At 35.6% G+C, this 22,219-nt stretch overlaps 6 protein-coding genes across 11 annotated transcripts in view; 3 read left to right on the forward strand and 3 right to left on the reverse strand.

The window, feature by feature from the left end:
• The window catches only part of LOC129787983 (protein Peter pan), a 1,185,971-nt gene that overhangs the window by 55,384 nt on the left and 1,108,368 nt on the right, over positions 1–22,219 (forward strand). The gene's annotated exons all lie outside the window — the stretch shown is intronic.
• LOC129787980 (L-dopachrome tautomerase yellow-f2-like) overlaps positions 1–22,219 on the reverse strand; it is a 1,067,766-nt gene that overhangs the window by 55,384 nt on the left and 990,163 nt on the right. The gene's annotated exons all lie outside the window — the stretch shown is intronic.
• Positions 291–8,966, forward strand: LOC129787965 (atlastin). Of its 3 annotated transcripts, none has more exons than XM_055823865.1 (6): positions 291–358; positions 3,662–3,867; positions 5,051–5,986; positions 6,061–6,341; positions 6,430–6,496; positions 8,119–8,966. In XM_055823865.1, exons 2-6 carry the CDS (start codon positions 3,670–3,672, stop codon positions 8,281–8,283), a joined length of 1,647 nt encoding a protein of 548 aa, XP_055679840.1. In that variant the 5' UTR covers positions 291–358; positions 3,662–3,669; the 3' UTR covers positions 8,284–8,966. The 3 variants fall into 3 exon arrangements, with proteins under 3 accessions (XP_055679840.1, XP_055679838.1, XP_055679839.1); XM_055823863.1 differs by having other exon boundaries at positions 357–620; XM_055823864.1 differs by lacking the exon at positions 291–358 and adding an exon at positions 2,987–3,565.
• Positions 12,441–16,369, reverse strand: LOC129788028 (protein max). Of its 3 annotated transcripts, none has more exons than XM_055823994.1 (5): positions 16,161–16,363; positions 16,007–16,051; positions 15,583–15,690; positions 13,710–13,833; positions 12,441–13,616 (listed from the first exon to the last, which is right to left on the reverse strand). In XM_055823994.1, the coding sequence occupies exons 1-5, from the start codon at positions 16,257–16,259 to the stop codon at positions 13,426–13,428; spliced, it is 567 nt and encodes a 188-aa protein (XP_055679969.1). In that variant the 5' UTR covers positions 16,260–16,363; the 3' UTR covers positions 12,441–13,425. The 3 variants fall into 3 exon arrangements, with proteins under 3 accessions (XP_055679969.1, XP_055679968.1, XP_055679970.1); XM_055823993.1 differs by having other exon boundaries at positions 15,983–16,051; XM_055823995.1 differs by lacking the exon at positions 16,007–16,051 and having other exon boundaries at positions 16,161–16,369.
• On the reverse strand, positions 16,461–20,328 carry LOC129787989 (protein farnesyltransferase subunit beta). The gene is made up of 4 exons (XM_055823920.1): positions 20,171–20,328; positions 19,844–20,100; positions 19,215–19,783; positions 16,461–17,027 (listed from the first exon to the last, which is right to left on the reverse strand). The coding sequence occupies exons 1-4, from the start codon at positions 20,261–20,263 to the stop codon at positions 16,651–16,653; spliced, it is 1,296 nt and encodes a 431-aa protein (XP_055679895.1). The 5' UTR covers positions 20,264–20,328; the 3' UTR covers positions 16,461–16,650.
• Positions 20,362–22,216, forward strand: LOC129787977 (glutamyl-tRNA(Gln) amidotransferase subunit B, mitochondrial). The gene is made up of 4 exons (XM_055823891.1): positions 20,362–20,543; positions 20,620–21,589; positions 21,659–21,795; positions 21,855–22,216. The coding sequence occupies exons 1-4, from the start codon at positions 20,449–20,451 to the stop codon at positions 22,192–22,194; spliced, it is 1,542 nt and encodes a 513-aa protein (XP_055679866.1). The 5' UTR covers positions 20,362–20,448; the 3' UTR covers positions 22,195–22,216.

Raw genomic sequence — 22,219 nt, forward strand, 5'->3', positions numbered from 1 at the left:
CCAGGAAATTTCCTATAAGATTGACTTATTGAGGAAAATTTTCTTGCAGATAAGCATTTATGCAAATTGACCTTTTTTTTACCCAGGTTTCCCCTATTTCCTCAACTGAAATCATGACCCATTAATTAATAAATAAACTCCTTTGCGTCCCTTGCACCTTTTCCTTGTTTTTTTCCTCTAAAAAATAATTTCGTTATCAATTATTTTCAAAATTATGTTTTTCGGTCATATTGATATAAAACTTCAATGAAACATTCGCAATTTACACAAAACACACAAAACGTGTACTTGTGTGCGTGGAGATGTTTCATCCGCGTGAAATGTTTCAAAAGACGACGTTTTTGTAAACATTGTTCAGGTGAGTAAAATTAATTTTCTTTTTTCACCCATTCCCAGTGATTTTCACCAATTAATTCCACGTGACACTGTGTCCCCAAGTTGTGGTGCCCCCATTTGCATTGAATTTCACCCGTGGGAACGAGTGATTCGCACAAAAACACAATCTCTGTGAACACCACGAATTTTCCTCCTGACAATCCAACTAAATTGTGTTGTGTGGAGTACATCCCCGGATCTACGTGTTGGAGCGTAAAATATCATCACAATGGGGAATTTGCGTGGTAATGAAATCTTCTCTTGTTCCGCAAAGGTGTCCCCTTCAGCCAATCTCAAGCACACAGAAGAATATTAGATCATCTTACTCCGGGAGAGGCATATAAAACGGAGAAAATCTTTGTGACGTGTTTGCTAATTATCGTGTTGTGATCTTTGTACTCATTTTTATTCCTCCTCTCTTGCTTAGTTTTTTTTTCCATTCGCTCCAATCCGCGGGGAAAAATACCCGGAGAGGCATTGAAACAAAAAAAAGCGTATAGGCATGCTGACTGTGTGATAATTCCTGAGCCTAATGTGGTGTGTTGGATTATCACGGCTAAATGCATTACACGGAGGCGTTGCGATGGGGCTAGACGAGTTTCGCGCGATAAGGCACGATAAGGTCGTGGTACATGGGATTCTTTGTTGTTTTACCAATTAACGTTTAAGGGATTGTTGCGGAGGATCTCCTGTGATTGCTTTGATCTGTGCAATGAAGATTCCAAAATAAAAAAATGCGTCCAAAGAAGTAGGCCGTTGATGATGTCATGAAACGGTTAAAGAGAATTCGCGATATTGCGCTTCAAAATTCCAATTAATTCTTTAAAAAATCCCAGAGATTTCTTCTAAGAATTCGTTTCTTTTCCACTTTTCTTCCTTGTCAAAAATAATAAGAACTTTTGGGACAAATACCCGAAGGAAATTCCATTAAATTGTGTTAGATTGTGTAAATTATTCTTCGTACTTTATAGACACTGATAAGAAATTAATTGCTGCTCAGACAATATGGGAGTTTATAATTCCATTTATTGCCAGCTTCTCTTGGAGCTGCTTAGAACTGTTTAGAAAAAGAATTATTTGGAGAAGAAGTTTGTTTTTACAGGGAAAAATAATTAAACAGACGATAGACACACATATCGTGAAATAGGGGTGAATAGGATCAACTCTGAGGTTTAGAGATTGAAATCAAATTAATTCTTAAACTCGACTCAAATATTAATGATTTTCTGGCCCTGTTTGATTGGATTAATTGTCTTTATTAAGTAATTGTTAAAATTGAAAATTGCCTTAATTGGTCCCAAACTTGGGGTAAATTTTATCACGTATTTTTGGCCTTAATAAATTATAAATCAAAGCTGATCATTAAGAATGAAATCTTAAAAAATTAAAGAAAAGTTTCATAATAGTCATGATAGAATTTAAAGTCAAATAAATACATAAAAAAGTGATTGAAAAAGTCATTAAAAACATTGACGATTTTAGATATAATTTTTCTTTAAAGAAATACATAAATTCCGGGAAATGAATTATATTTAAAATTTAAAATACTATAAAAAAATATGTTAATGTTTTTTATAATATTTTGAGAATAAAATCTACATTTAGGTCAGGCCAAAGCGCGAAATTTCTTAAAACTTTAACGAAATCCTTATCACGACATCCGCTAATGATCAATATAAGTCCTTTTTTCGGGAGTTAAGTTTGTCTAGAATCACTGATTTTTTTAAATAGTTTTGTTGTCTAAGTTGATTCTTTTTAATCTAAGAAAGGATACTAAAAAAAATTTATCGTGTTTAGAAGTTAACCTAAACGGACTAAAATAATTTTCCAGAAATGTCTTTCTCAACATCTTGAAACTCCATAATAGACTTTCCTATTATTTTTCAGAGATCTACGTGAAAAAGATTTCTTTTTAACTTTTAGCAGTTTTTTTTAAAGGATAATCTTTTTTCCGGATTTGGGAAACTAGAAACAAGACAAATCAGACAAAGGTTTAGAAAATGCTTAAATTATCATAATTTTTAGAAATATATGATCCAAAAATGATGGTTTATGCTAAATGACTTAATTAACCCCATTCTCCCCTATAGATAATTTTATTAAGATAAGATTCGTGGTAGCTCCTATACAAAATAACTAGGTCTACAATTTTTCCCAGGCCATTTTGCTCTATCTTGTTGAAAAATATGGTATTTTAAGTTTGTCCCCTAAGCCCTTGTCTGAACTGATTAGCTCCGACCGTCCCTTCAGCTCATTTATTTGACTATTATTTTTTTTTAATTGAAAAACTTTTTACGGCCTTTTAGCACTTTAGTTCTTGAAACTTTTGAATCTCCGGAACTACAAGAGAGACTTAAAAACTTCAACATAAAGCCCTTAGAACTTTAGTGTAATAAGGCCATTACCATTAAAAAAAAATATATCTTTTACAAATCGAAAATAAAAATGATAGTTATTGGAAACTAAATCAAAAATCTTTAACGAAATATCCCATTTAATTGCAATAGCTGTCAATTTTGAGTTGGGACATTTAGTGATGATTCTTGTGATGACTCCCCAAGGTTGAACCTTTTTTTATTTTATTAATAAATTCTTCTTACGTACAGCATCATCACACACTGTAATTTCTATAAGAAACTCTCTCACCTTTCGGCGACGATTCATGAGTGCGATTTTTGCTTTTATAAATATAAATTTTCTTTCTCGTGCATCTGTCTTAATTTGTCAATTGAAATTTTGCCTCTCTGCGAGTATTTGTGTGTGGCTCACACGTTCGTAACCAAACCACTATTTTCTATGCTATTTTTGCACGAAAATGTGCACCTAATTATACATTAAAATTAAATCAGAAACCCTCCTCTTTTTGCCGAAGAACAAAAGAATGTGAAGCAAGAGAAGAAGAAAAATCAAGTTTACGCGAAAGCATTCGAACAATGACTTTAATTTAAAGTTCAATGGGAAATAGTTGAGAGAGCCGCATTAAACGGCGCGAAATTGAGTGATTTTTCGACATTTTCTTTCTTGTGGTTATTTGGAAAGAGATTAATACGCAATCGGAAGATCATAAAAACAAAAAATAAAATAAGTTATTATAAATTTAATAACAACCTGTTGTGTGTGGTGGAGGAACGTCGCGTGAATTTTTTTTTGCCATTGTGACTTCTCAGAGATTTTAGTTTCTTTATAAAAAGTGCGATGAAATGAACTTGCTTTGCAATTTTTTGAGATTAGAAATTGATTGTCACAGTTCTTTTTTATTTTTATTTTGAAAAAAAAAATCCTCCAGTGGACACCATGGATCAAGCGAGACCCATACAGGTGATTACAACTGGGGAGGAACACACGTTTCTCCTTGAGGAGGATGAATTGACGGAGATTCTCCTGCAGGAGGATATTAAGGATCGTTTTGTGGTTGTTGTATCCGTTGCCGGAGCCTTCCGGAAGGGTAAAAGTTTCCTCCTTGACTTCTTCCTGCGCTACATGTACTCCACAGTGAGTCTTTTTCTTTTCTTTTTTGTCAGCTGTGTTTCTTTCAGACACAGCTTTTGTGTACCGAGCAAAATTGAAAGTCGTCAGATCGGGCTCAAACTTGGGATGAGCACGAATTCCAAGTTCGTCCTTTTGCTAAATTGCAAGAAAACGGCAATATAGATAGAGACTTGCTGTAAACGGCAAAGTTAAAATCCGATTATGATGTCAAACCCACCCCCCTCCCTGCGACGGCCATTTTGAATAACCAACAAATTTTGTTTTGCATATATTTCCGCCCTCATTATAGCTAAAAATCTGAAATATTTATATGTTGTAGGGGACATCGAGACCTTTCAAACGATACCTTATTTTCAAAAATCGGTCAAGCGGTTTAATCAATATGGCCGCGACAATTTTTCATCAAAAATCGACCATAATCCGAGAACGACTGAACCGATTTTGATCAACCCGGGGTCAAATGAAAGCTCTTGAAAAACCCTACAACTCTCGAAAATATCCAAAGTTTCAAAAGTGACCGCTAGGGGTCCAAAAATCAAAAAAAAAATCGATGAGTTTTCGATGAATATCTCGAAAACGCCATTATCGATTTGCTTCATTTTTTGATATAATATAGCCCACTATAACATATTTCTTTAAAAAAAAAACATTTAAAAAAATTATGTCGCCATTTTGAAAATATCGAGTTCAAACTTTGACATGTTATACCTCGGGATCTATAAGTCCGATTTTGATCAACTCAAGCGCAAATGAAAGTTTTTGTTAAACCCTACAAATGTCTCTAGAACATTGCAACTTCGAGAAATAACCGCAAGAGGTGCTAAAGTCAATGTAGTAATTTTTGAAAATTTCGAACTCTAATATTTCGAAAATGGCATTTTTGATTTACTTCACATTTTAATATGTTATAGTTGAGGTTAATACCTTTCAAATGATAGCCTAAAATCGAAAATTTATAGAACCGTTTTCGAGATATGGCCTTGTAAAGATTTCTTAGGGTAAGACTTTTATGTTTTCTACGTTTTCCGACTTTACGCGGATTTAGATTAATTTGCATTCTAGTTTGCTCTCACAAAATTGGTACACTGAAAGAAACACAGCTCTCGTAAGCTTGGTCAGCTTACCAGTTAATTTTTCTGTCATTTTGTGCAGAAAACGTAAAAGTTTTTTTTTGTTAAATGTTTAGTACGTTCAGCAAACGCGGACCAAAGATTGGCTGGGCTCAGACAGTGAGCCCCTTAAAGGTTTCTCATGGCGCGGTGGTTCAGAGCGCGATACAACGGGCATACTAATGTGGTCAGATATTTTCCTCCATGACTACCCCAATGGGCTCAAAGTGGCCATCATACTGCTGGACACGCAGGGGGCATTTGATAGTCAGAGCACCGTACGGGATTGTGCCACAGTATTCGCCCTGAGTACAATGGTGTCATCCGTGCAGATTTTCAATCTCTCCCAGAACATTCAGGAGGATGATCTGCAGCATTTGCAACTCTTCACGGAGTACGGGCGCTTAGCGCTTGCAGATTCAGGCAAGACACCCTTCCAGCGACTTCAGTTCCTCGTGCGTGACTGGAGTTTCCCCTATGAGGCACCCTATGGTGCCGAAGGGGGTGAAATGATTCTCAAGCGACGCCTGGAGGTGTCGGATAAGCAACATCCGGAACTCCAATCACTCAGGCGACACATAAAGTCGTGCTTCTCAAAAATTGCATGCTTCCTCATGCCACACCCTGGGCTAACGGTGGCAACAAATCCCAAATTCGACGGGCGCCTAGCGGACATTACGGATGAATTTAAGGATAGCCTCAAGGAGCTCCTACCGCAAATTCTCGCCCCGGAAAATCTCGTTATTAAAGAGATAAATGGTCAGAGGGTACGAGCACGTGAGCTCATTCAGTACTTTGTCTCCTACATGAATATCTACAAGGGTAGTGAGCTACCGGAGCCCAAGAGTATGCTCGTTGCAACGGCAGAAGCCAATAATTTAACAGCTGTTGCCGAAGCAAAGGATCTATACGTACAACTAATGGAGGACGTTTGCGGGGGGACAAAACCCTTCCTCAGCAATGCGCATCTCGATGCTGAACATCAGAGGATTAAGGAGAAGGCTCTTCATCAGGTACAAAACCCCCCCCAAAAGACCAAAATCAAATTTTTTTAAATAAATAATTTCATTTTTCAAATTTCAAACAGTTCTCGGCTAAGAGGAAGATGGGCGGTGATGAATTTTCGGAGAAATATCGCGAAAAATTGGATAATGATTTGGAGGAGTCATTTGGAAATTTCCGGGCACACAATGAAAGTAAAAATATCTTCAAAGCCGCACGAACGCCGGCTGTTTATTTTGCAATAGCCGTCGTCATGTACATCATGAGCGGCATCTTCGGTCTCTTTGGCCTGTATGTCTTTGCCAATTCTGCAAATTTAATAATGGGTGCTGCACTCCTCACCCTGGCCATGTGGGCTTACATAAGGTAAAGAAATGATTTTTCTTTTCTTTCTCTTTCCCACGCAATATCAAATAAATCAAATTGATAACAAAAAATCACCTCCATTTAACAGATACAGCGGTGAATTGAGTGATTTTGGCTCCAAACTCGATGGGTTGGCGGACTTTCTGTGGGAAAATGTAAGTTGAACAAATTTTTTTTAAACATTTTTACGCGCATCGATGGACTTTTGTGTTAATTTTAGGCTTTTTTTGATTTATGGAAATTTTGAATTTTAATTCATATTTTATGCGATGAATTTTATCATTTTAATTATCATTATGACGTAAGAGATTACTTAGCTATTTAAATATTATTAAAAGAGGTTATTCAGGCTGATTTGATTGAAAAGAGGTTATTCAGGCTGATTTGATTAAATATTTTTTTTTTAAATAATTTTTTTAGAGAATCTAAAAAGGATAATAAGTTGCCAAAGAAACTCCCAATTTCCGATTGAAATCACAAAGACACAAAAAGAGCAATCCTTTGAAAGTTTCAAAACATTCACGACAATGTTTCGTAGCGAGAAAGTCATCGAAGAAACATTAACAAAAATTCTATAATTCTATTAACACGAATGTTATTTTTTTTTCTAAATAATTTTCCAATTCTAAACGTTTCATGATTAGTAAATTAATAAATTAGATGCATTCGTTCAAAGGATTGAGATTTGTATTGAAGTTAAAATTCTAATTGAAGCAGAGAAAAATTAAATTTAAGTGAAAATTGAAAATAAACCGTTCAATTTTCGATCCAATTTATGTTGCGTTTATTTTATTAATCAAAAACTTTAACGTTGGATATCATAAACGTAACTAGGGTAAGCATTTGAGTACTTAAACATTCGGACAGAACGACAAAACAGATTTTTCTCAAAAAACCTTAAGTAATTATCTGCAGAATAAAATATTACATTAATAAATTTCAAAAACGTAAACTTTTAAACGTTAGAAAATAAATGTAAGAAACGGTAAAAATCTAAAGTATAAAAAGTTTAAATTGACGTCAAAGAAAAGAAATATCAAACAAATAAATTGTCAAAATCTGCTAAATCTAATGCAAAAAGCGTTTAAACTCAAGTCCTTTCTCTTTCTAGTCGATTTTTAGGGTTTTTTTTTAATAGAAATAACACCTTATCCGAAACAAATCTAAGACTAAGGCTTAACAGATTATCTAGAAAATCTATTGAGGCGTTCTTCAGGCAGATAAGAGTAGAGCTTAGTGAAAATTATGATCTAAATCTTCTAAATTAAACGAAAATTCATTCTAATACTATATTCTTTATTTCTAATCCATTCTAATGCTTTATCTTACCATAAAGCTCTTTATTTTCCCCTTAATTGATTAATCTCTTCATTCTTTGTATTTTTTTTTCCTTAATTCTACTTTGAAAATTAAACCGAATTTATTGAAACTTCTATCCTTAAATGGGACTTTTTTCATAGCTTTAATTTGGCAATTTTTCCACTTAATTCCGTATTTAAAAAAAAAATTAATTAATCAAATATCCGACCGAAGATCAGATTTTTCATAATTATTTCTCTTTCTTAATTTTCTATTTTCTTAACTAACAAAACCTTGAAACTTTTTTACTAATTAAGAATGTTAAGCTAAAGTTTTTTTTTCTTTTTAAAATTAATCACAGTTCAGCCTGAAATTTGCTGCACATTTTATTCGAACTCAATTTTAAACCGTCATGAAAATTTAGCTTTGAAGCGGAATTTGGGTTAAATTTATTAAAATTAATCGTCATTTTTTGCAGTGGATGAAACCGTTCTATCAGGGATGCATGGAGAAGGGTATCCAGCACGTGGCAACGCATGCTGTGGAATCCACAACGGGCGTCTCAACGACAAATCGAACGTCCAATCATCGGCAGCACCGCAATCGTGAACATGCGGCCAATGGCAAAGTTAAGAGTTCATGAGAGTACGCAAATGCGAAGCAATCGACGGCATCACAGCAAAATCGGAAAAAATCAAGAAAGTCTGTGCCTAAAAATTGCTGATAAATCCACTCCCCCCTCCAACAGGAAGGAGACAGTCAGACCCCTATTGAAAAAAAAAAACAAAAACACGAAGAAGTAACAAAAATCATTGAAGTCCCATTTTTCCGTTTAAATTTAAATCCGATTCTATTTATATTTCCGTAAACGTTGAAAAAATTTCAGGAGAGAAGTGAAAATAAAATTAATTGAAGTTTTTTTTTTGTGAAAGAATTTTCTTCTCCTGACGGAAATATTCCGCCTTGTTTTGAAAATTTTGTTCATTCTAATTTCCGAATGAATTGTGAAAGCCTTTTTTTTGTTTTTTTATCAGTGTGATTAAAGGCTTGCTTTTTGGGACCATCTGCAAGATTGTGAAAAAAGGGCAAACCTCCTCACCTGAAAATTCTTGTAAAATTGAACCTGTGCATGACATTAAGAAAAAATAGTCGACTTAATAGTAATTTCTCCAAGTCAAATCGTTTAACTCTTTGTTTTCTCTTTCTGTTATGTTAATTTAATAGTTAAAAAAAAACGAATTATGTATAATTTTCCTTGTTAAAACGTATACCTACATATATAGAGTTGTGGACGGTGGATGTGAAATGCAATGACAGAAATATTAATGTTTGTTTTTAATTCTCCTTATTTTTCACCCCAATCATTGATGACGATATTTTTGTTTGTTCCCCCTCCCACCCCCAAACATTTCGTGATTATTTTGAGAATTAACAATGAAAAAAAAATAACTCATAAAAATGCTGTAGTGTCAATTTAGTTGTACCTTCTTTTTTTGTAAATGAACTCAATGAAAAAAATGAACAGAACGTAAAAAAAGTTGTGAATTTCTTTCTATTGTTCATTCAAAATAACTTTGCACCGATGCTCTACCCTTGCATTAATTTTATGAAATAATTAGAATTTTTTTATTTTACATTTCAAAAATTTCCTTTAGCTGCAATATAACTGAGAGAATGAATAAAGCTCCCACACACAGACTTCTTCATCAAAATGGGGTGGAGCTTCGGTGCAAAGTTACTTTGAATCCACTTATATGAATATAATATTAGGGAATAAAAAGGTGGAATAATAGTATTTAAATAACAAAATAATACAAAATACATAAAATACTTGCCAACTCATATGGAAATGAGACAGATTTTATTTTTCACGATTTACGTAATATCTCTTCTTTTTTTATTATTTTTTATTGTTCTCTGCCTTTGTTTCCCTCCCTCTACCCCCTTCCTCCGCCCCACCCCTCGACTATATAATATTTATCGTCCCTGGCCCATTGATGATGTTTTTATTACATTTAGAATTGTAAAATAGAATTCGCTCTTTTATCATTTAATAAAAATTAATATTTTTTACAACATTTAATGAAAAAAAAATTCCTCATCACGCTTACAACGCAATACCAGCAGCGGTGAGAAAATGATTTCTTTTAATTTCTTCTAATTTTGTTTTTTCTTTTTTTTTGCAATTTAGGCAGTGAGTTTTTCATTTCTTCCATAGGTTTTTGTCAGCCCACCGGATTTTTCCAAAATGCGTGTATTTTCTTGGGACGCGAAAATTTTAGCAAAAAAAAAAGTGAAGCATGTAAAAGTAATAATAAAATATCATGAAATAATGCTCCATGTGCCATAATAATGTAAAGAAAAAAATCTCTTTGTGTAAAAAAAAAACTATGTGACTTGTAAGAATTTTTTTGCGTGTAAAAAATTCGTCAGTGTTTGTTTTTGAATGTAATTTTATTTGGCAATTTGTATAAAAAAAAAAGAATAATTCAATATATTTCCCCCCTAAATGTTGTAATTTAAAAAAAAGGAAATTGCGAAAATTTCGCAATAAAATAATTTTTGAATTTAATTAATATTTGCAATGCAAAGGCAAAAAAAAAACTTTTTTTTCCTATTGAAGATGAAAAACTTTTCTAAAATTAAAGAAAAAATATTTTGACTAATAAGTGAGTAAAAAAAAAGAAGAAATAGTAAAGAAATGAAAGGGCTGGAGCATTCTCAAAAGCAAAGAACAAGGAATATGGAAATATTGAAAAAAAAGATAAGAAATTGTATTGAAAAACAATCCCTTAAATAGCATGAATTCTTAGTAAAATAAAGATTTTTTGTCTTCTGTCGAGTGTTGAGATGAATATAAAAAAAAAGAAAGAAAGTGATGAAGGTAAAAAAAAAACTCATAGGTCCTGTAAAATTATATCACTGTTAAGAAATTCTAATCACTAACAACTTTTACTTCAGAATTAATCGAGTGTTTCCTTGGTGTAGGTAAAAAAAATTATTAAATAAATATTTTTTATATAAAAAAAGAATCTTAAAATATTTTTTGTAAAATCCCTCAATCTTGTGGCTTTTTTTTTAACTTTTAAACTTCCTTAAATCTTTTTGAATGTCTCGTTACGTCAATAGTAAAACTTCGCTTCAAATTCATTTTCACTAAAATAAAAAGAAATCCGGCAATTGAACGACCGTTTAAAGGAGTTTATTCATTTTTAGATTCTCAAAAAGCTTGCAAAGATTCCATAAATCCTTCAAGAAAAGCTAAGAAAAATCTCCAAATTTCCACAATAGATCAGCATGGGAAAAATTTGGTAAGAATAGTTTAAAAAAAAACTGCTTAAACCACGCCCTTCGCTGTACTTAATTTTGCTTGCTTTAGGCATGAAGCAAATGCATTACTGCTTCATTGAATTCTTGATGAATTCTTATTTAACCCTTGGAGAAGTTTGTTGACCAGGTAGCCAATTAGAATTTTTTTAATCGCCATAGAATTAAAATCTAAGTATTTAACATTTCGTGATAAATTCTACATTTGGTTAAGAAATTCGGACGCAGTCTTGAGTTTTCAGTTGTTGTTTTTTTTTATTTACAGTATGAACAACGTTTCGGCCAACGTTTTAAGCCTTCTTCAGGTTCTGTTGAATAACAATTTGGACAAAAGAAATTAAGAAACCGGCGAAGAAAAAGCATACAATAATTTTAATTGAACACATCTGTGTGTAGGAAAATTCAATAACTTTAAGATCGTTGCAAGAAAATTTGGAAAAACATTTTTCTCAGAGAAAATGGAGAAAATTAAAGTCAAATTTTGTGGTTAGAAATCTTGATCCTCTAGGGGTTAAAGAATTAACTTAGATTGACTAATAAACTTTCCACCCTTCTACCTCTCTATCTGGTTGGAGGTTATGTTCATTCTCAGTGTGAATAATAGTTTTTTTTTTTCGACATGCCCGTGGAATATGAGCCATTCTCAAAAATTCAGCGATGTTAAACTTAGCAAGAGTTTCAAATGTTAACAAAACAGTCACTGCTGCATAAGAATTAAAAAAAAAACTTTATGCAGCATTGCAGCTAATGCTTCATGACCAAGAGAAAATTGACTTCTGTTCCGCGGAGTTGAAGAAAAATTTTCCTCAGCACTACTAATATTTTCAGAGATAGTTAGGGATTATTGGAGCATCTAAAACATGTAATAGTTGACTACTAGATATAGTCAAGTTTGGTTTATATTATTTGGACATGTCGATTTTATTCAGATTTTTACAAAGTTGAAAAATTGAGATAAAAGCATTTAAAAAATACATTTTTTTTATTAATTTAAATTTTATTAATTTGATCATTATTTTCACAGAGAAAAATTTCTTTTTTTTCTGAAACACTCAACAAAACTATCGTTTTGGAGCTTTTAGCGACGTTTCGGTTTATGCTTAAACCTAATGGTGATTTTAAATAAGCCAAAACGTCGCTAAGAGCTCCAAGATGATCATTTTATTGACTGTGTTCGAATGACACAGCCCCTATATACAGACTTTGACTATCTCAAAGGACTTTTTTAGATTAATTCTTTCATAACGGCCTCAAAATGAATATTCTCCTTTGAAATTACTTCGTTGAAAGCCTTCTGAAATATCAAAAAATTAATTCCAAAATGGATTTTCCGGCTCTAATCTCTTCTGCATTGAAGTTTTCTATATAAAAAAAATCTTTAAGACAACTCGCAGTGCTGAAAGAACTCCGCATGGATGTTTCAGTTTAGAAGCCCCTAAAAGCAACGCTGAATTTCAATAGAAAAAAATGGAATATTTTCTATACATTGAAGTATATTTCTATATAATAATATATTAATTATTATTTATTGTTAATTAACATAATGGAATTTGTATTTTTCCATGTAGGATGTACAAGTAAAATGTAAAATAATAACTTCTTTTTATTTTAATTATTAATTTACCTTCTACTTCTAAATTATTATTTTTCTCTCATCAATCTTTGTAATGTTTTTTTTTTCTTTCAATTTTTCTTTTTTTTTAATCTCTTCTCAATCAAGAGACTTTATTTTCTTTTACTTATTTTATAAATGTAATTTTTCTCTCTCTTTCTTCAGAGGAAGTGGAGAAGATGAAAACAAAGGGAGTTTCCAACTGATTTATCTTCAATGTAATAGAAATTTTGCAAAAGAAAATTTTGTTTTAAGAGTGTGGTGTGAGGGTTAAAAAGAAGACTAGGGGGGTTAGTTCAATTGATTCTATTCCAATTAAAATTCTTTTTTCTTTTTCATTTTCCAAAGAAATAAATTCAAAATGAATTAATTTTATTTTCAGGGCAGAAAAAAAGATTTCTTTGGAGGTAGAAGAAAATGACAAAAAAAAAAGAAAATATATATAACACTTAAAAGCTAAAGAAATGAGTAAAAAAATATTTCAACAGGTGGTAAAGAACAGTAAAGAGAAGAGAACTTAAAGAGTTTCCGCGTGACAAAACCAGGACAGAAAGTAAAGTTTTTTGGGGATTTTTCTTTTTGTGAATCAGTCCATAATGTACGTTTTTTTTTCTTTTGCACTCTCTCTTTCTCTTCTTTTCTTTCTCTTTTTTTTCTCAATGGACACGCAGTTATTTGTTTGTTGCTTATCTCTGTGAGATTGGTGGCACATTAGGCCATCAAAAATACATCCCCCTACACTATAATTTTCCTTTTTTGTTTGTTTATATAAGAAAATGGACACATGAGACGCAAATGAAAGTTGTGCAAATCGTAGAGAGATTTTTTCTTTCTTTCTTAAGAGTTTCAAGCAAAATTGCCGCCTGTCTTGAGTTTCTTCGTACGACGTGCACTGTGATTGCTATCCTCGGCATCGGAACTACTGTCCGATCCGCGAGAGCTGTCTGCTTTGGAATTGTTCACATTGTGTGCCATATCATTGGATTCGGAACCATTAAATGTGGAACCATTGGCTCGAGCACGTTCCAATTGTCGAACTACACAGCCAATGCAGAAATAACAATAAAAGAAAAAAAGTCTTAAAATTCCCGCCAAAAATTTGGGAGGAATGAATGGTGTTGGTTACTTACTCTGTGCTTCCAGAACATTATTCTGCTTCTTGAGATCCTCAATATCTTGATGGTGGGAGTGATTCTTTCGCCGCATAAATTGTATATATTCAGCTGCTTTCTTCAGAATCTGTGCGCGACTCGCCTGGAAGATTAATCAAAGTGTAGAAAAATAAATCAAATGATTAGCAGTAACTTTATCAATTTATTGATAGAGTTAGTAATTTGTTAAAGTTTAATCAACTTTAGCTTCCTGAATTGCTATATCAGCACATTTGTTTATTTTTTTTTTATTTAAACTCCAAAGAAGTCTATATAGTAGTTCCTTTATATTGACCTCTCAATTAGTTCGTCTCGAGTCTTTCTCTTTAAAGATTAAAGAGCAAATCTCAAGGACAACTACAACCAGTCAAACTACACTGGGTACCCTACATAACGACTTCTTGGTTTTTCATCAATTCTTTATTCTCTGTATTTTTTGTTTCATTATTTTTTTTATTTTGTTCATGTGAAACATGGAAACATTGAAACATATTTAACTCCTTCGCGTTGAATAAAAATTGATAAATTCGAACATTTTAATATTTTTCATCACGAAATTTGTTCTATTGATGCTCTCAAAGGATATTTCTTCGTTAGAATGTGTTCTTTTGGCCTAATTTACATCAATTTAACGCAAATTAAAATGTTTCGTGTTTGGATTAAAGAAAGAATGGACCTAAAGAACGTCAAAGGGTTTAATTATCTATTCAAGAAAATTCATTTTAAGCCGAATATTTTGATTTTTTGTCCAATCATTGAAAAATTATCCAATAATCTGAATATTTCTGAAGATTGGAATATTTTTATTCAGTTAAACGCACTTCTTCTTTTTTTCTTACAAACCAAATAACTTTTTTTATGGTTTGAATTTGATATTTTAAAGCTTGAATTTAGAACCAATTAGTCTTCAATTTAGTACTCTTTAGGCTTTAATCTAGTACCAATTTTGATGTGCAATTCTTCGTTTTATAAAATGGTGTCGTACAGCTGAAAGCCTGATGATGGTTTAAAATAAACCGAAACGTCGCTGAAAGCGTGAAGACGTGCGTTTTTATTGACTGTCTCCGATCAAAAAAACAACATTAATCTAGTACGTTTTAAGGTTTTCGTTTATCAATTTGAACTTCTTCAGTAGGTATTTAAAATTGAAAAAATTTCGGCTTGGTTTTAGTACGTTTATGCTTGATTTTAGTACTTTTCAGCCTTTTTCTTTTCAATCTTTGTCTTTGTATTATCTGTCAAATGAAATATTATTATTATTATTATTATGTATTATATATTATGTATTATTATTATTATTCAATATAAAAAATCTACTTTGATCGATTTTGCTAAAATTATCCTTTTTGAGAATTTTATTGAAATGAGTCAACTTTGATCCTTCTGTGAGAAATAAAATTCTATAAAAGATAACGTTCGTTCTGTAGAGCACTCACTGTATATACATATCAGTGAGAAATGAAATATTTTTAGCCTGTCTTTCCAAACTAAAATGAACTTTTTATCCAGATTTTTTTAGTTTGCAATTCTTAGGGCTCTCACAGAAGATCTTGACGAATAAATAAATATTTTTAACGTTAAAAAGAATCAAAAATTTGACGAAAAACAAATCAATCAAATAAATGTTTGGCCTAAGCGTCGTAAAAGGGTTAAAAACAAATCTCAAGGCAGATAAATATTTTTTTCTCGATTACAGCAAACTGACGAGCACCCTGCCGAAGCTAAATGCCTTTTGTTTGTTTTCATGTGCTTTTGAAAATCAATAAACAACATTTCGACGTGGCTAACAAAGGAATCTCCTTGCCCCGGGGAACCACCCCTGCCTAAAGGACTTTTTTTTCTCATTCATTACCTTTTCCCCAGCGAGTGATGGCACTGAATCCCTTAAGGATGTGAAGCTGTCTTTGATGTGATCTCGCCTCTTTCGTTCCAGCGCATTGTGGTGCGCCCTTTTCTCGGCCTGCAAAACAAAGGAAGGGTGTTCCACAATTGTTACTCAAAATTTAGCTCCGTGGGGGTGCTCGGGGTGCTTTGGGGGGGAGGGCGGGGGGCGGTGCGACGCTGGGCAATTCAAATGAATTTCTTTGCCCCTCTCTCCCGTAACGGTCGCCTTCACGTGATTTTTGCACGGTGTGAACAAATTGGGGGCAGTGCGGCGTGCGAAAAAAGCCACAAAATGGCGATGCATCTGCAGCTGTGACCCCCACTTTGGGGCGGCCGTTTCCCCCCAAAACAACCCCGCGAGCCCTCACCTGAGAGCAGTACTGGTTATTTACAGAGTTCCTCTGCTGACTGCGATTCCCATCCGAGTCATTGTCATCCTGCAATGATGCCAAAAATGCCCTTGAAAATGCCCATCACACCACGGGGGAGGTTTGCTTTGCTCTTTGTATGTGAAATTTTAACAAAAATATTTTGTCCCGCACTTACATCGCTCTCGATGTCAATGTCGCGATCATCATCGCTCATTCCTTCGTACTTATCGTGGTTCTTGCCTTTTGAAGAAGCGTTTTCCTCGTAGAATTTCATTAAAAGCTGCTTTTTCTTTCACAACCACCTATTCCAAATAATCAAAGAGAAAAATAAGACGACACAGATGAGACTTTTTTTCACTCTTTGCTGTCAAAACGCGTGCGCGCACACAACATACCACCAGGTGGCAGCACACACACCTTTTTGGGACAACCATGCTTCACCGACCGTTGCAAAATAAGACGAAACATTGTGAGTTTTTCACCCAAATGCAAAATTTCTTCGCGAATTTTACTGCAACAAATTACTTTATAAATTAATTACAAAACTCCCGCGTAATGGGGAAATGCGCCCTGTGAGTAAGATGCCGTGAACTGGGAAGGAAAAGAAATCATATTCGTGGCAGTGGGACGAACGCGCGAAATGTGTCCCAAACTGTCCCACCCGCCTACTTGTCCCGCTCAGAATCATCGTCCCAAATATCTTCAATCTCCGCCGTGGTCTCCTGCGATGGGGATTTTGTTTGCCCACGGGAACGGTTGTAGGAGTAAGCTGCTGCAACTGCTGCTGGGGGAATATTGTGGACAGGATGCGTAGGGATGAGCTCATTGCATCGCCGTCCAATAACACGGGGTTCCATATTGAATTCCGCATGCTGCGCTATGGACAGCCCACTGAGGGCGTAACACGTGTGGTAGACATCCGCGGACTTCCCTGGCTTATCAATAAAACCTCCTGAGGGTCTTTGGCAACAAATGAGGATGTACTCCTGGAGGGCTTCACTGTAGAACATTGGACGTGTTGTTGGGGTCTTTGCAAAAGGATCTGAAGAAATAAAAAAAAAAATCATAACGCGTCCAGTTATAAGAGTTGGTATACCACAACGCGGAGGGGTCAGTCTATGTGTTGTAATTTAATTTGTGAGTAGTATTAATAGTAGGCAAAGTTGATTTTTTGTGAAATTATGGTCATATCTCATGTAAATCATTGACAATTTTTTCGCGGATAATTGGCGCGAAAAAATTGTTTATTTTCATTGAGTTACTTTTTGTGGGTTGACCAGTAGGAGAGACCGGGGTAAAAATAGTCATTTTGGAATTTTCAAATGCTAATTTCTCCCAAAATATAAATCGGAAAAATCGGAAAAAATTAGGGTGCAAAGCCCTACCAACCTATAATTTTTGACAGTAATTTGGAGGTTATCCGATCAGTACTTTAGGAGTTAAAAATGAAAATAGATTTTTGGCCCATTTCCCAAACTTTTGCGTATTGAGAAAAACGCGTTTTCCGAACATTTCCTTCAGCAGTTTTCCCATCTGATAATTTTTCTCACTAGCTGGATTAGTGCAGAAAATGTTGCCAAGGTGTATTCTTCAATAACTTTTAATGATTTTTCTCTACAATTTTTTGAATCAAAACATACCCCTTGGGGTAGATCTAGTCATCCCATGTAAATCATATGGGAGATCGAAATTTTTGGCATATTTTCTATTCATTTGTTGCAAAATGGCGTGTTTGAGAAAATCGCAAAATTCTCTGTTTTAGTGCGTATAAAAGTGAAATTCCTTGTCGCGGATCAAAAGGTGAGAAGTTTAGCTATCAACTACTATCAATCTCTCAGGTGGAAAATCATTGGAAATGCCGGAAAATTCGACCGACTTTATTTAGCCAACTGGTGACTATATTTACCCGCCGCGTTTAAAAATAGTCAGAAGCGGAAGGGTTCAGGAAAAGCTCGAAAACTCATATTTCCCGTGGAGATAGAGAAAAGTGGTCTGAGACAAAGTTGTAGGCCAGGAAATTTCCTATAAGAATGACCTATCGAGGAAATTTTCTTGCCCTTGGGGAATCCTGCAGATAAGGATTTATGCAAATTGACTATTTTTACCCCGGTCTCCCCTACTAGAATTTTCTTTTATGCTTTAACCCCAGGAGATTGGCGATCCATAAAAATGGAAAAGCAATAAATGCTTAACATTTTGGCATATCTTTGTAAAAATGAAAACATAAAAATGAAAAAAACTGAACAACGTGATTGAAAAGAAATCTTCATTCGAGGAATATGAAATTCTTTTTGTGGAGCAAATCAACTCACAATTTCGAAGCGGAGAAATTATAATACAGCAGGAGGATACATTGGATCTGCATCCGGATCATGATCCAGAGGAAGTTCTCAATATGTTCAATGGGATGAAGAGGGGAGAGAAAACTTATGAGGATCACAACCAAGAGGAAGAGTGGGAGATGGAAGGAGAACTCCCAAAAAAGTGTATGTAAAGGAAGTGGATCGCAGCGACAAACATACGAATGAGCCTGGCGGTTCTGGATTAAAAAGACTAATTTAGGAAAGGTCTTAAAACAAGCTACAATTTGGCATACAATATGATATGTCTTTGGCAATTTTGTCCTCAAAGAATGGTTTTAGAGCTTTCCGAAGTTTTTGGACATTTGTAGGGCTTCCTAAAACTTTTCAGTTTAGCTTGAGTTGATCAAAATCGGTCAAGCAGTTTTCGAGTTATATCGAAAAAACACTTTTTGCTTTAGGCCGCCATATTTGCTAAACCGCTTGACCGATTTTCAAGTATGAATTATCGATGAAAACGCCTCATTGAGCACTACAACATATAAAAATTTCAGACCTCTAGCTATAAGGGAACTGGTTGACGGTGTTTCAAAATGGTGAACGGCGGACATTTTGGATTTTGAAAATGCGAAAAAATGAAATTTTACACCCACAATTCTATAGAAAACTTCAAACCGGAAGTCTCTATTTGTTACCGTTCTCGAGCTTTAAGGCAAAATGTAGAGTCCCGGACGGCAAGCCGGTCGGCGGGAACATTTTTTTTCCACCACCATTTTCGTAATGTGGGATGTCTAAAACGTGCTCATACCAAGTTTGAGTCCGATCTGAGGTGGTCGGTTTTTCCGACGATTACAATACTTGGTGTTGGCCACGATTGTGGTATACCAACTAATCGATCCTCAACAATAATCTGAAGAGAAGAGACTCACCTACACTGGCCATGAGTGTCTGAACAACCACCACGAGGGATCCTTGCCAGAAGGAATAGCAGGAATCAACGAGCTTGTTCGTTCTTCCCTGGAAGCCACCCTCAAAGGCCATCTGTCGATTCACAGTCCATTTGAGGAGGGCTCTGAGATTGCAAACTTGTGGCTTTCCGAGGAGCGCAAGGGCCGCTGCGGCACAGAATGAGTATCCACCGTGAGCTTCGAGATCAGGAGCCCCCCCAAAGCCCCCTTCGTACGTCTGACAGCTGGCAATCCATTCAGCAGTTCCCTCGAAAATTGCCTCAAATTCCTCCGCAGGGATTGCGGCTAATTTAGCAGCAGCAATAGCACAGTACGCCCCACGTACATCCAATTCCCCATCAATGTGCATCCGGAAGGCACCATTGGGTTCCCGAATGGCACGCAGGAAGCGCACAAGAGCCTCCCGATTGATGGCTTCCAAGGCACTGGGAGTCCCAATAATGGATAAGGCATTAACAGCAGCGTACGTTGGGGCTAAATGCGGATACTGCCCTGGCCCACCAGCAAATCCTCCAATTGGGCTCTGACATCTACAAAGTACCAGAAGATTGGTCAGAAGTCACATCTTCCCACATCCTCCCTTGACTTACTTTTTGAGAAAATCCACCGTTCTCTGCTTCTGAGTGTCGGTAAATGTGTGATTGAGAAGTGCTGCTGAGTTGAGAATCCAATACACAAGCCACGGGCGACTACTGTCCAGAGAACTGTAACCCTCCGGAAGACCCCGGAAACATTTCTCCAAATTCGCAATGTGACTCTCTCGCTGTAGATTTGGCAAATCCGGATCCATGGCAATCAACTGGCTGAATCTATCGAAACATTGTTCCACCAGCTTTTCCGTAGCAATCTGACCCCAAAAATAAGTCCCGGGATTGAATAAAATTTATTTTTCCATTAAATTCTTTGAGTTTTCCCACCTGTTCATTGGAAGTTGTTGTCTCGAGACCTTCAGTGTTGAATTTGTAACTTTTTATGCGACGAAAATCACGTATTGACAGAGGATTTTCCATGATTTTCCTGGACTTCCTCCTCCTGCTGGTCAGATTTTCTTATTAGAGGTTCTGCTGAAACTTTCTTATATGTTTCACTCAAGTTTCACGTAAAAATAGAGTGAAACAATTCTTAAATCAAAACAAATCAAGCATTTTCCTAGAGGATTTCCCCAAAAAACCCGGAAAATTTGTAATTAATTAGAATGATTAACATGTTAAATGGTGGAAAAAGGTTGCTGAACATTCTATCAAGACAGAGTGGGGTGAAATTCTCCACACAACCTCTCCCAAAGAGCAAGTAATGGAACTTTTTGCAATCCCTCAGAGAAATTTCAAGAACTTCCAAGAATAATGAGGATGTTTTATATTTCCAGACACAAATTGAAGGGAGTTGTGGGTCTGGAAATTCATGCCCAGATCGCAACGAAGTCGAAACTCTTCTCAGGAGCCCCCGTGGAGTTTGCAGCAGCCGTCAATGGGAATGTTTCGCTGTTTGATGCAGCAATTCCGGGAACACTTCCTGTGCTGAATGAGGGCTGTGTCCGGGCGGGAGTTGCAACAGCCCTTGCGCTGCAGTGCACCATCAATCGGGTTTCAATGTTTGACAGGAAGCACTATTTCTATGCTGATTTACCAGCTGGATACCAAATAACCCAACAGAGAGCCCCATTGGCACAAAATGGGGAACTTTCCTTCCCTGTCTTTGTGCCGGGTGTGTCAAAGAAGCCCTACAGGAAGACAGTGAGGCTGCATCAGCTACAGCTGGAGCAGGATAGTGGTAAATCCTTGCATGACACCGTGGCAGGGAGGAGTTTAGTTGATCTCAATCGTGCTGGAGCTCCATTGATGGAGCTTGTCTTTGAACCGGATCTCACGGATGGCGAAGAAGCTGCTGCTCTTGTGAATGAACTCATCCTCATTCTCACACGTCTGGGAACGTGCTCGTGCCGGATGGAAGAAGGAGCTCTCAGGGTGGATGCGAATGTGTCTGTGCACGAGGAGGGTGCTCCTCTGGGGACGAGAACAGAGATTAAGAATATTGGATCCGTGCGAGGAGTTGCAAATGCAGTTGGCTTTGAAATTGAACGACAAATTGAGATTCTGCAAAGGGGTGGGAGGATTCACAATGAAACCCGTTCCTGGGATGCTACCACCAAGTCAACGGTCAGCATGAGGGACAAGGAAGTTCTGCAGGATTATCGTTTTATGCCAGAACCCAATTTACCACCACTCCGGCTAACTTCTGCTCACCTCCGGCAGACACTTCCGGAACTACCGGAAGAGACACGACAGAAACTCACCAGGGACTATGTCCTACCGCTAGAGACGGCAATTATTCTTGTGGTTAGTTTTTTAGATACTTCTAAATTCCCCCAAATTTTATGAAATTCTTTAATTTTGTTTTCTTTCAAGAACAAAGACATTCTTCTGAGGCTCTTCCATGAGATTTCTCAACTGCGTCCCCAACTTCCTGTCAAATTAATCACAAATTTCCTAATTAATCAACTAATAATGATTTTCAACAAAAATAAGAAGCCCATTGAGGAATGGTGAGGACAACATCCGGAAAGTTTGAAAATCTGTATTGAAAATCTTTTTTTTTTTTCAGTGAAATTCCCGCCAAATCTCTTGGAGATTTAATTCAAATGCTAAATGATAGGGAAATTAATCATCGGATAAGTCTCCTGATTGTTCAGGAACTCCTTGAGAATCCCACGGAATCCCCTTATGGCATTGTAGAAGCAAAAAATTGGAAGCAAATTACGGACGAGAAGGCAATTGAGGAGCTCTGTCGGGACGTTTTAGAAGCCAATCCGAAGCTTGTGGAAGTCTATCGTGGTGGGAAGACAAAGGTTTTCCAGGCAATTGTCAAGGAAGTAGCCCAGAAGTGTGAGAATAGAGCTAATATGGGTGTTGTGGTGGAGAAATTGAAGAAAATGCTCCAATAAAATGACCGTTGATGTTCAAAAACAC

The sequence above is a fragment of the Lutzomyia longipalpis genome, chromosome 1, assembly GCF_024334085.1.
Source record: "Lutzomyia longipalpis isolate SR_M1_2022 chromosome 1, ASM2433408v1".
In the NCBI taxonomy this organism is placed as follows: Eukaryota; Metazoa; Arthropoda; class Insecta; order Diptera; family Psychodidae; genus Lutzomyia; species Lutzomyia longipalpis.

What these genes read in the sequence shown, in the direction of transcription:
- LOC129787989 (XM_055823920.1), bottom strand. Translation starts at nt 20,263, where the DNA reads ATGGAAAATCCTCTGTCAATACGTGATTTTCGTCGCATAAAAAGTTAC. An exon ending in CAACAACTTCCAATGAACAG is followed by an intron (nt 20,101 to 20,170) that starts GTGGGAAAACTC and finishes TTTTGGGGTCAG; the next exon opens with ATTGCTACGGAAAAGCTGGT. An exon ending in ACGGTGGATTTTCTCAAAAA is followed by an intron (nt 19,784 to 19,843) that starts GTAAGTCAAGGG and finishes GGTACTTTGTAG; the next exon opens with ATGTCAGAGCCCAATTGGAG.
- LOC129787977 (XM_055823891.1), top strand. Translation starts at nt 20,449, where the DNA reads ATGATTAACATGTTAAATGGTGGAAAAAGGTTGCTGAACATTCTATCA. An exon ending in CAACCTCTCCCAAAGAGCAA is followed by an intron (nt 20,544 to 20,619) that starts GTAATGGAACTT and finishes TTATATTTCCAG; the next exon opens with ACACAAATTGAAGGGAGTTG. An exon ending in AAGAAGCCCATTGAGGAATG is followed by an intron (nt 21,796 to 21,854) that starts GTGAGGACAACA and finishes TTTTTTTTTCAG; the next exon opens with TGAAATTCCCGCCAAATCTC.
- LOC129788028 (XM_055823993.1), bottom strand. Translation starts at nt 16,259, where the DNA reads ATGAAATTCTACGAGGAAAACGCTTCTTCAAAAGGCAAGAACCACGAT. An exon ending in ATAACCAGTACTGCTCTCAG is followed by an intron (nt 15,691 to 15,982) that starts GTGAGGGCTCGC and finishes TTTGTTTTGCAG; the next exon opens with GCCGAGAAAAGGGCGCACCA. An exon ending in CATCACTCGCTGGGGAAAAG is followed by an intron (nt 13,834 to 15,582) that starts GTAATGAATGAG and finishes TTAATCTTCCAG; the next exon opens with GCGAGTCGCGCACAGATTCT.
- LOC129787965 (XM_055823863.1), top strand. An exon ending in AGGAGAAGGCTCTTCATCAG is followed by an intron (nt 5,987 to 6,060) that starts GTACAAAACCCC and finishes AATTTCAAACAG; the next exon opens with TTCTCGGCTAAGAGGAAGAT. An exon ending in CGGACTTTCTGTGGGAAAAT is followed by an intron (nt 6,497 to 8,118) that starts GTAAGTTGAACA and finishes CATTTTTTGCAG; the next exon opens with TGGATGAAACCGTTCTATCA.